We start from the raw sequence: 12,940 nt of genomic DNA, 5'->3' as shown, positions 1-12,940 counted from the left end.
TTATTCTTTGCTAAGACAGCAGACTCCAACATCTGTGTTTTGAAAGAAACGCGGAATACGTATAAGACTGAGTACAGAATAGATTAGCAGTCATAGCATAAAACCCACTACCACAAAACGTTCAGACAGACTGACGGTCTTGTTCATCTTTTTGTGGGAATAGGGGTAAGTGCGGTGGCATATTTTCCACCTGAAGTGTTGGCATAAACGTGTTATTTACATTTTAAATGTATACACCGTAAACAACGCAATAAAAGCAACCTGCGTGAGCGCGTGCTTTCGTCTATACTTTGTTTCACTAAATTTGCAAGCGAAGCCGGCGACACATGCCCGAGCATGTTGCAGGGAACGGTGCTTGCACAGTACTACCGGAGATTCTGAAAGCCTGAGCTCGAAGCGGTACCTTCCGCTCAGCGCGAACCTTTGTGTAAAATGATACGCTAAACAAAGACAAGTACCTGTGCTATACTTCGTTTCAGCTTCGGTCCGAGCGCGGCCGATGTTATGAGCCAAAGGGCCAATCAAACAGCGCAAAAAGCGCAGCGTCATGGCGTGCTGTCTGCGCTTGATAGGACGAGCCGGCGGAGGAGCGCGCACAGAGAGACGGTGAATACCGGCTGGTCCTATCAACTGCAGAGAGCACGCCATGACGTTGTGGCTCTTTCGCTGTTTGATTGACCCTTCGGCTCATAACATCGGCCACGCTCGGACCGATGCTGAAACGAAGTATAGTTGCCTTGACATCGTTGTACATTATGCACGAAAGGAACTGGTTTCCCAGATACCGAAGTTATTTTTTTGTCGTTCTATATTTTGACGTCACAGGTGACCTCCCACTTCCGACCAATCACAGACAGCAGATGACCCACTCCACGTTGACAGTACAGAACGTTCAGAGGGCCTCCGACGAAGGCGAATACGCCTGCGTGGCCCGGAGCGGCAACTTGTCCGCCCAGGGGAACACCTTCGTACACGTTCAAGGTAATTGCACGTGAACATCGTTACCCGCGAAATACCGCGTGTATCTCTCTTCTCCGACTCGAGCCTTGTTTTCCCGGATCGCCGGTATGCAGGTTTGCGAATAACAAAAACGGTAAAAATAATAAAAGTGGCTGGATAGTTGTGTATTGTCTCTCCGTGCTGCGAGTGAAAACCCGTGAATAATTCAAACGTTCCCGCCTAGGATCATTTGAAGGCGCGTGACCCGGGTGTAGGTGCTTCAGTTCTTTTTTTTTTTATGTTTTTGGCGGTCTCTATTGGTGAAACCCGCCTTGTCTGAATCCCAAGGTAGTGTCCTCTCAAAAATTTACTTTTTTCTTCTTCATCCTATTCCACCCTTTTTATTTCTCCCTTCCTCTCTCTCTCGCTTTTTCTTTCTCTCTCTTAATATATATATATATTGATTCGAACCTATTTATTACAAAGCATTCGTAAAAGCTGCTCCAATAAGGTTTATCCAGGTGAGTAGTACGGCCAGAGGGACGATATGTGGGTGGCTAATCTTTGCGATAAGTCGGCTATGTAATTAAAATTAGTTAATTACCTGTTTTTAAATAATCAAAATAGACATATGATTTCAATTATAAACACGCTGAGCATAATTGAAATACACTAAGTCAACTCTTTTTAGAACGACTTGAAGCTCGTGGGAAACTCGGAGGCGCACCAACGTCACCACTCGTGGCAGCAGGTGCAAAGCTAGCAGTTGCAAAACGCGGATGATTAGATAAACATCTCGTTCCTCCACTGCTAGCTTTGCACCTGCTGCACGAGTGGTAACTTTGGTGCTTCCCCGAGTTTCCGCGAGCTTCAAGTCGCTCTAAAAAGAGTTGATCTAGTGTATTTGGATTATACTCAGCGTGTTTCTGATTGAAACCATCTGACTAATTTTACTTGTAAATAAAAAACAATTGAGGGAGTTTAGTTAATTATTCGACTTAATGCAAAGATTAGCCAACTATATGATGTCCCCCTTGCCGTATAACTCACTTCCACAAACCGTATTAGAGTATTTTTTACAAATGGTTTCTAGTAAATCTGGTCAAATTAAAATGGAACACACGGAGATATAGGGAAATATAAAGAGCCGCCTCGGAGAAAACCGCACGGATAGTTTAATACCGACCGCTACGCGGAGGCACTCCACACATACGCCATGCACCTGTCTCTCTCTCCCTCTATCTCCCCCTCTCTCCTTCTCAACATATATATATATATATATATATATATATATATATATATATGTGTGTGTGTGTGTGTGTGTGTCTTTCTCTCCCTCTATCTCCCCCTCTCTCCTTCTCAATATATATGTGCGTGTGTGTGTGTGTGTGTGTGTGTGTGTGTGTGTGTGTTTTCCTTTTATGATGTGAGTTGGAAGGCTGTCGTATAGAAGGCAGAGGAAGCTGCACACGGAAAATATGTAATAAGGTTTATTGTTTATACATTAGGGTGCGTGCCCGACTGAGACTGGCGATGGGCGGCAAACCCTCGTCTCGCTTTGAAATTTAGAATTCAAAGCGCGCCGAGACCATCCGACGGAGTACCGGATCTTGGCCGTGATTACCAAACGCGAGGGAGTGGCCGTCGGAAGATTTGTTTCACTTTGTTTTGTTTTTTTCACTGAAACGCACGTGATGATTAGAAGAGACCAAATTCTATCCTCAAGTATACCTGTTCTTTTTCCCCTTTTGGGCAAGGTTTACATTTTGCAGTCATGAAGGAAAGTACAAAATGTTTCATGATTTTCATTTTAGAAAACAGTGTGACTATTCGCAACAATGATCATTTGCAACGACGGAATATACTGTGGACTAATAAACAATGTCATGTTTACTTATTCTTTTCTCAAAAACGGATACATTCCCCGTAAAGAGGCTACTCGCACTTTCTCGAAATGTGTATTGGCTCTTTTAGCCATTCACTTTGTTGTCGGATCATCGCTGCATTCTTATCAAATCAAATCAGATCAAAGTTTATTTAACATCACCAAGAGACATCTCCCCTCATGTAATGCGTCCATTGGACGCCCTTGAGGTGAATAAAATGAAATGAAATTAAAGTACAAAGTACTAAACAAATGATGCAAGGAGCTCTAACAAAAAGCCGCAAGGGTGCGGCTTGACTGGGTCTGAGCCCCCTCTGCATATGCATAGTCCTATTGCAGTGTAAAAAACTGTTGTTTATACATTAGGGGGCGTGTATCGCTTTATATTCAAGAGATACGTGCCCTGGAAGGGACATACAACCATTAAATATTTTATGATGTAAAATATACCTACTTCTATAGCTACCCACTGCTTAAGAAAGGCCGAGCATGGATTGCCATATTCAAACTTGTAGTTCATCGATTTTTTTTTCGGTATTTTTATCGACTAATGTCGTTATCACATTGGATGGGGCTCGATAATGAGATTCTTAGGACTTAATCAATCAATCCGTAACTTTCTTATTTGCACACAGGGAGATGAGAAGGCATGAGGCGTGCATGGCTCGCAAATAGGCGACGACACTAGCCAACCTCCTGAGTTTGGCTAGTCTCGTCCCGACCTGGCGTTTCTGAAGCGATCGAGAGCTGCAGTATTTCCATAAGTATCGCCCGAAATCGTTTCCGATAGTGCCAGTTTCTGAAACACAAAATAAATTAAACACTAAAGCTAAGGTTTAGGACTTTTACGGGTATCAAATGTATAAGAACCGGCAGCGTTCTTCAAGGTTTGCGACTTATTTTGCAGCTGACAACTGACAATGTCGAGTCCTACACTCCCTAACTCCCGTAGTCACTGAGAGTTTAGTGAGCATTGAGCGTGGCACGTAGCCGAGCACCTTATTATCACTACGCAACCGATAAATCGCCGATTTTTTTTTTCGAATACTGCAGGTAGCGGCGTTGCCCAAGGAGGGGAGAATTGCATTGTGTGTGAGAGCAGCAGGTTTTCAGATGTGTCAGCGTTGATAAAGTCAACAGGCAACGACGGCAAGCTCTTTCATTGTTCCATAGTATAATCTAATAAGAGATTCAAGAAATGAATTACGCAGCAAGGAAGCTTCAACAAATTAATCTTCGCCTCGCGTGTTTTTTTTTTTTCAGCGGTCGTTTACTACAGTATGGACGATAAAAGGTAACTTCAACGTTATATTTAAACGAATAAAAAAAGACAGACAGCTGGGAAAATATTTTTATTACTGATTGAACTGGTAATTAAGCTTTAGATGCGCTTCTTTTTTGCTGGCGAACACGGACACTGGCACTCTGTGGTCAGTTTTCATTTTATTAGGTGTCACTGTACCCTATCCTCACATAAAATTAGGTTATCTCGGCCTTATTGCCAAGGGCGTTTTTGGTCCGCGTTTTGTGCTAATATATATTTCATGGCTTTCTCGTTTCTGTGTATTCTTCGTGTCTTGTAGTTGATATTTTACAAATTATCTGTGTTATGTATGTCGCGCGCTGTATTTTGAGTACAAAGAGATAATAGAAATACTCAACGTAATAATTATTCATTTTGGCTTAAGAAAGCGTTAATTTGCAATAATGCCATTATTTAGTAAGTACTAAATAAAGAGCTTTCTATACTCTCTCATTAAACCTCTAAGTGACAAAAGGATAGAACCGTGTAACATACCCTTGTCGATCAATAATACGGTGATGGCTTAGGCAATGCACTCTGAACACATATTATATTTCTGTAATCACAATATAACACTCGAGATCGTGAGCCTGAAGAAAATAGAAACTTTCAAGTCGAAGGAAGAGAGAAGAGAATATAATATATTTCACAAATTATTTGACAGATATCTTAAAAGCATTATTTCTTTTCTTGCTAGAAAAGTAACCCCACTCACAGGTTTTCTTCTTTCAATAAAGTTTTTCAAGAAAGGAGCATCTAAAAATTATGCAGTGTCTTCTCGTGGACGCAGCGAGTACAGACTTCTACAATAAAAAAAAAATAAACAATTTTTCGAGGGAGCTTATGTGTGCGGCGCTATCTACTCCTTGGCCAAACACACATTATTTTTAAACAGAACATTGAAGAAAAGCTATTTCTTTTCCTCTACCCAAAAAATGTGGCCTTGCCAAAGCGTATCCAGCACAGTCTCCTGAAACTGCCTCGTCGAATGAGCCTGTCGAATTGTCGTAGACCGCATATGACTCGCGCGTGACGTCGCCAACACTTGCTAGTGGTCAGTTCTAATTTTTATTTGCCTAGAAAAACAAATTCTAAGGTGTTCAAAGAATTGTCTATAAGTCACGCTCTGAGGGCCACTTCAATATCGGCTGATATGACGTTAGATCAAGCCATGTAAAGTTGGTTTCAGAATACGTGGGTCAAAAAACAAAGCTACCAGCACGATCATGTTCGTCTGATCGATGCTTGCACCGCACGAACTGGTAGATTTCTCAGGGACGCTGAGAGCGTGGGTCTGGCTCTGGTAGCTCCTACTACGCTTGCAGCATAAATTGAACGCTGTATAATACAGCGTTCCACAAAAAGGCTAATGCTCGGTCCGTTTTCACTGTTCGTTTGTACGCCACTTGCTACGCTAGATTTTTGAAGCGACAAACATGCGCGTTTTTGCTCTGTGGAGATCGCACGTTGTCCTATAGATTTGTAAACATCTACGGTGTATACGCTGCCTCAAAAAAAGACGTATGGAAGCTTCCATTATAAACATTGTTGCGTTCTGGACATGCTATCCTCGCTGGCCGAATAGACACACACACATTTCTCTTGACTGTTATTATTGCATGGTTGACGGTTCCTTTTTGTAAGCCATATAATGGTATACACATCCTTCTAGTGTTTACATATCCATAGCCAAGCAGCAATCCCCGAAGCCCGACACGCTCACGATCGTGGCTTCGGTAAACGAGCCTATCACGAATCATACGCAGGAACATTGGAAACGACTTCGTCCAAAAGCCTTCGATTGGAAACGGTCTATAGATCATTCAGGTATACAGGCATTTTTTTTAATCAATACACGTTTTGTGAAGTGAACTGAACAGTAGCTAATATCACAAAAACAACTTGTCCGCAATAGGCGGAGCAATCACCCGGCTACTGTGAAAGGCGCGCTCATTCGGTATTCGAGTGCGCGTGGCCTAAACGACTGACGAAATGGGAGCTTAATGTGGGCCACCTCCTCCGTGGCGGGGAATCGGTGGGGAAGTGCTTTAAGGGTCCCGCTCTGAACGGGAAAGCCGTTTCACTAACTCTTCCGTTCGATTGCCCGGAAGATTGGGTGAATCTCATCTTAGACGTCTGGCAATAAAGCGCTCCCTGGCCTCTCCGCGTCTGGGCTTTTCGATTATCGTGCGCTTGTCTTGGGAGTCACGTTGATATTCCCTTAACGGGAGAAGGGGACGTGATTTTTTCGGGAAGTATTATCGTTGCCACTGGGATCGGTTCAGTCTTTGCATTGGAAATAACTTCACCCGTATGTAAGCCATTTTGAGGCAGCCGTTACTTTTCAGTTCCTCCCATTTTAAGGCCTATGCAAGCACTCATAAACGAACATAAATTATTCCTCTTGTCAATTTTGTACATCACACGAAAAGCTGTACTACCATGAATGAAGCCCACGCGTTTCGGCGTTCCCGGTTATACTCTTCGCGATAGTACATTTGTACAAAGGCTACCGTACTGACAAGCAAAAAATCACCTCATAGGTCTCATATTCACTTCTACCGTACAAGGAACGCGTTTGAGTCGAACTATGAAAATTAATTATTTAAGTAGCGAACTTCAGAATTTTAAGTGTATCAAGATAATGTATTTTATCTTTTACACGTATTAGCCAAATAAAGGAAACATATTATTTTTGTGTTGGGCGCCACGTTGTTTTATTTAAGATATCGCTAATCGAGAACGTATTTAGGACAGCAGGAAGAAAGCACTTTCATCGCTCTACGACTGAAAAAAGTATGATACCAAGCTTAAAATTTGTCTGCTTCATCTTTACTGAGATAAATGCATATAATGTCATACCGTTCTTTCGTATGGCTTCACGAAAAATCGATTGTATCGGTGCATCTGTTTTATTTGCTTCGCTTTGTTTGCAATAGGGAAGGTACGGGAGCTACACATTATTTATCGCTGGTCTTACGTGACGTTCATTGAAACATAATTCCTGTAAAACAGCATCATTGTACGTTCATTCAAACATAATCCCTGTAAAACAGCATCATTGTACATTTTATGCAAAGCATACAATACATAACGTCACCGTTTATTGCAACTTATTGTTTTAAGAGCTGAACGTACTCGGCGCTCCCCACATGCCTTTTGTGCAATCCCGGTTAGAACGCCTCTAGACCAGCTCATGTTATAAACATTTAGTGAACCGTATCGTTAGAGCTTTGCGTTTCTAGCGGGAGCTCCTGCCGTCATTCCCAATCCTCGACTGAGCACGCGCCTGCTAAGGCCGCCATCCAGGATCTAAGGTCTACTAAACCTTTCTAGTGACGTATCCTGCACGTCTTCGGTTAGAGGTTACAGCTCGCTATGTGAAGCATGTTTAAGCGGTTGAAACAATTGAGAGGCGTATTATTTGGCATTGCTTTTATTGATGTAAAACGACTCTGGGTAAAATATGTCTTTTGTTTGTTTTTAAAAATATTTGTTTTTATTTTACATAAGCGATTACGCAAATTTTTACATAAAGCAAATATGAGTTCCACACACGCCACCACAACGTGACCTTACAGTCTACTATCTTTCCAACAAACATTTGGGAAACGACATAGATATAGTTCTTCACAGTGAAGTGAGATTCTCTCGGTATAACTTTTTTTTTTTGTTAATTGAAGAACGCGCAGCTTATCTAGATCTCAGCTGGAAACCAATCGTTTTGTAAGCTATCGACGTGTTTCTCGTTGAACGAACTTTAATTAAACCTATCACTCATTCGTGTTCATCTATAGAACCACTATTTCATTGTAAATTTTTACTTTTTCTGGACTTCCGCCATATGTGCCAAACATACACATCAATAGTTGATGCTTATATAGGTCCTTTTTTATCCTATGACCCGGAAACGTATGGATTAAACCTAATCTCTTGAAACATATGGCCGCCTTATGTTTGAAGGAAGCCGGGAACACAAAATCAGATTAAAAGAATCGAGTAGCTTACTGGGAAGTTTAAGTGCATTATTCTTTCAAAATAGGGCATTATTTTTTTTTTCTGGTCTTAGTGAAGCAAATTGATATCGAGCACCTATAGAACAGCGAATTTAAGTTTTTTTTATTGAATTCCCTGACCTACTTTTTGAGTGTAGTTCTATCTTTGTACTGCAATATTTTTTCAGGCGACACGACTAATGATAGAGGCAGAGGCATCAATCCTAACGACTGCTCAACTCTACAGATGATTTTCAACTGTTGACAGCTTTGTATTTATAGCTTAATTTAGGGTTTCGTTTTTAGTTGCTGGGGATAAGTGTTGGTGACTTGTTTTGCTTTTTGTTGCCACACCATGATGGATTATGAAAGCATATGTTTACCACATATTCGTGTATTTCACCGGAAATCGCCCATAACCCTTTAAACGCCAGTCAGTTTTCGAAAAAATGTAACCAAAATTCAATTTTTTTTTATTGCACACTTTGATAGAAGAATTTTTCCCTATTTCAAGCATATAAGACATGGGCATAAAAGTTTGACAACTAAAAACGAAAATTGACCTTATCTTAGACCATATGAGGCAAAAAAAATTAAAAATGGAAACCGAGACGGCATCAGGAATTCCATAGTTGAAAAACAAAGTTCTAAAAACTGGAAATGCAGACTTCTACACCCTTTGGAGATGAACTCTATAAACATTCAAAACTGTGCCTTGGTGTGGTACACCTCGAAGCATGGGATGGCGCACAGTCCCACGCCACAGTCCTTGCACCAGTAGCGCGTTTCTTTGCGCACCTTCTTGTCCCCACCACCTCGTGCCTTGCAGCACACGACGCACCTTCGTGTTGGCAGCTCCTTTCCAGGTGTCGGTGGGATGTAGGACACAAAGTGTCTGGCGGTCAGACGCAGCAAGCTGGTGTCGGACGGCCTGCCTCTCTTGAGGGTGCGGTTCGGATCGTGGTACTTCTGGACCATTCCTTCGACCAGCGCCAGTTTCCCAGGTGGCTCAGTTTCCCGCCTTGTTTCTGGTAGAGCAAAAATGCGTTGAAGACTGCCATGTCTAGGAGGTGACGGAAAATCTTCTTGTAATAAATTTTTTGTCGACTTCTGGTTGTAGGGTAGTAGGAAAGCATCTGATCACTCTTGTCAACACCACCCATGGTGTGGTTGTAGTCGATGACTACAGCTGGTTTCGAGACTGTCTCTTTCTTCCTATTTACCATTTCTGTCATGGTGGCATCATGCACAGTGGACAGCAAAGTCACGAGCTTTTTATCCCTCCACTAGAGTGCCATGCACTTTCCACGCTGGTATGCCACAATATCTCCCTTTTTGAGATTAGCATCTTTGAGAGGTGGCATATCTCTGCGGGATGGTCGCACAGTGCCGTAGACGTCAGTCTTGCGGCTTAGAAGTTTTTCAACCAACTCCGGCGACGTGTAGAAATTATCCACAGTAAGGCAATAGCCCTGGTCCAGCAGTGGCTCCATTAGTCTCATGACGACTTTCGTCCCCATGGCGCTTGCCTGATCGTCGACGTCAGTGCCCTTGCCTGTGCAGATGACGACGTCCCATATGTAGCCGCATGCTGCTTCACACAGCACATAGAACTTCACGCCGAAGCGGGACCGTTTTAGCGGAAGGAACTGTTTCCAGGAGAGTCGTCCCTTGTAGAGCATGAGGCTCTCGTCAATGGATATATTCTCTTCTGGCATGTAGCTTGCTTTGAAGCGCTCTTTCATGAACGACTGCACTGGCCAGATCTTGCGAAGTTTCTGACGCGCTTGCCCCACTTCACCAGCATCATCTTCGTTGTTTGCAAAGTGCAGAAACTTCATGAGCAGAATAAATCGGCTCTTACTCATCACCTCTCCGAACACTGGGGTTTCAATCACTCTGCGCTTTGACCAATACCACTCGACAATTGGCTTGTCTACTATTCCCTGTAAAAGCAGCAGGGCAAAGAAGACTTTCATTTCTGCTTCCGTCACCGGTTTCCACGCCTTCACACGGGAGCCCCTTGAGATCGGTGCGGTCGCCAAGTGTTTATCGGCATACCTGTTTGTTTCCTTGACGATCTGAGTCATTACGTCCGGGCTCAGAAAGAGTTCCAAGTATCCAACAGCGTCGAGGGTGTCGTTTTCGTCGAGACCAGCGGAGACACCCGGCGTGGCAGTAAACGGAAAGCGGAGAGGAGCTCGTGGAGGATTTGTCGTGTCCACCTTTGTCCAGTCCCGCGCCGAAGCAAGGACCTCATCGCCGCTAAGGTCCGAGTCACTGGAGCTTTCAAACTCTTCCGCGGACTCTCCGCTTCCGTCACTATCGTCTAGCGCAAAGTCATCATCATCCAAACTAGAAAACTCATCATCAACTAAAGATACGCGCTTCCGAGACGAGCGACGCATGCCACCACTCAAAAGAGACGCCATTTTTAAAAACCCATGTTGCCGGAGGAGCACGATAGATTCTCAAAATGATGCCAAAATTAGCGAAATTTCGGTTCGCTTTTCCTCCTGGTGGCTAGCGGGAGAACTATTCTCAACGTAAAAATAGACTGGACGAGCGTGCCTCGTCGCTGGCACTACAGACGCGGGCTGAAACGAGCGGACGAGCGACGCTCGTCCTCGGCATTTTCGGGACGAACTCCGTGGACGAGTCAGACTCGTCCTCGGCGCTTAAAGGGGCCCATAATTTCTATTGCACAAACTTAGCGTAGCAGGAAAACCGGATTGTTCCTGAATAAATCACTTGAGAGGGGTTAAATTAGCGAGCCGCGTATTGTTTCCGATAGTAAAGTTCTTAATTTGCTTGTCATAATTAATTCTTTGATTGGGAGCAGTGAACGTAGGGTTCAAACGAGAAACTTGCTGAGCGTCCTCGAAACCCTCTAATTTATTAGCTATTAGAAAGGTGTGGAGCGCGCCAAACGTGTGGTTCTGGCACAATTACGGCTCCTGCTGCAGTCCCAAGGCCGACATAGCGAAAAGTAGAATCAATAGAAATCGAAGAAGTGCGCGGACGAGGCGAATTTGCATGTAGTTTTAAGAAAAAAAAAATATAAAGTGCGCCATCTAATTATAAACATTGACTGATTTATCGTTTTTTTAATAATGCCCGTAAAATGTGTTATTGGAAATATCTACTTACTTTACCCAACTTCAAAATAAATACATTAAATGAATAAGACTTTCTTATCTCACACGTCATGTAGTTCAATAAATATTACTTTTGTGAGCGAACAATACGAAATCAACTAAATTCTGATGGATACGTAACTTTTGCACGAACGTTTTCTCCAGCGTTCGATCAAGACCTTGAAATTATATCTCCGCGTAAATCGTTCAAAAATAATATATATAAAAAAGGTATTGATCAGTCAACTTAGGCATGTTCCTTCGTGAAACTTATTTTTTTTCTCGAGACTGTGTGAGTAAAAATGTACAAAATTATACAGCCGAGGAGCTCGGGTACAGTCTTTGTCAGTATTCGTTAAAGCAAAATCTAGCTACAAAAATAAGCTCGTCGCCTTAAGGCAGCGCTTTTAGTCCTACCATACGCTTGCTCGAGAGAAACGCTCCAATAGTCGGCCACTATACTCAGTTTCAGATTAACTTCAACCGCATTCAAAGCATCGATCCGGTAGGGCAACTTAAGGAGCATTAGAAGCGAATAATCATTGCGCTTATCGTCTTTGTGCGATTGCGACCATATGATAAACCAATCACGCTAAAAAAAAAGCGCAAGATCATGTAGCATTGAACGTTCGTGCCTGGTTTAACCAATGATAGCCAAAGCGAAACGGCGGCGAGCGCCTTGACGACACACATTTGGCGCTGCCTGATCGGATCGAATCCCGTTGGCTGCAGTCGGGCTTAATGCGGACCGGAGTATTATTGCTCGTGTGGTTTCTGCGTCAAGTTCGCTTACATCTGTGATACGATTTAGCGTAAGTACTGCGCTCACCAAACGTGTGGCAAACATGCAAACGCTGTCTTGTCTTATGCGAAGGCGATCGTTACTGTGGCCAAAGAACTGCTTCGTGACCACTCGTTGAACAACCCAGGCAGGGGAGACCACTCACTGGACCGTGGACACCGGAGAAATATGCCGGCCTGACATGTCTGTACTTATCGTTATCTTTTCGTACGAAGATGCGACGGTGACTGCGAAAAATATTGGTGATTTCTGCTTCTAATATAAGGCATTCGATGTTTCTACTTAACCCTACAAAGAGCGTAGATGGCCTCCCAGGCAAAATTGCTAGGTCGGCCCCTGCTCAGACTGTTCCAGTAAACGCTACGTCACAGAGCATTTTTTTTTCTTCTTTATGCTACGCCCAGTTAGCGTTTTTATCATACATGTGATATTCCCGGTTTTTGGAGTTTATTTTGCGACAAATTCGGAGGTTGTTATCGGAGTTCTTGTTTTTCCCCAAAAACTTCGGAGCTTATCGGAGTTTATTTTTTTCGGTTCCCAATTGTCCGCAATTGGGAGTTTAATTTCGCGGTGTTTCGTATCAAAATTAACAAATAAATAAAAACTGTCCGGGTGTAAACGTATGCTAGATAAAAACTAAAACCCGTTTGTATCAATTAATGTTACTTCAGCTGAATTTAGAGTTGGTGCCATTGCCATTGACAGCACTAATATGTCCTATGGCAAAAAGTAGCACACATCTGCTGGTTGGATAAAGGTCGATACCTTAAAATCAACACACTCTTCGAGGTAGTCGCAGGGAAGCTCGCCCATCACTCTGCACTCATAAAGCAGCCCCGATTTTGAACATAAATAGAGCCCGAAAACACTGGATTCCAT

At 43.0% G+C, this 12,940-nt stretch overlaps 1 protein-coding gene across 1 annotated transcript in view; it reads left to right on the top strand.

The window, feature by feature from the left end:
* LOC8027808 (Down syndrome cell adhesion molecule homolog) overlaps positions 1 to 12,940 on the top strand; it is a 232,735-nt gene that overhangs the window by 102,950 nt on the left and 116,845 nt on the right. Inside the window, exon 10 of the mRNA XM_042286222.1 lies at positions 826 to 981. Coding sequence (XP_042142156.1) covers positions 826 to 981 — 156 coding nt within the window. The remainder of the gene's footprint in view (positions 1 to 825; positions 982 to 12,940) is intronic.

Source organism: Ixodes scapularis, unplaced genomic scaffold (genome assembly GCF_016920785.2).
Source record: "Ixodes scapularis isolate PalLabHiFi unplaced genomic scaffold, ASM1692078v2 PGA_scaffold7__128_contigs__length_106722199, whole genome shotgun sequence".
Taxonomy (NCBI): Eukaryota; Metazoa; Arthropoda; class Arachnida; order Ixodida; family Ixodidae; genus Ixodes; species Ixodes scapularis.
The sequence above is the reverse complement of the archived record's forward strand: the minus strand, read 5'-3'. Positions and strand labels throughout refer to the sequence as shown.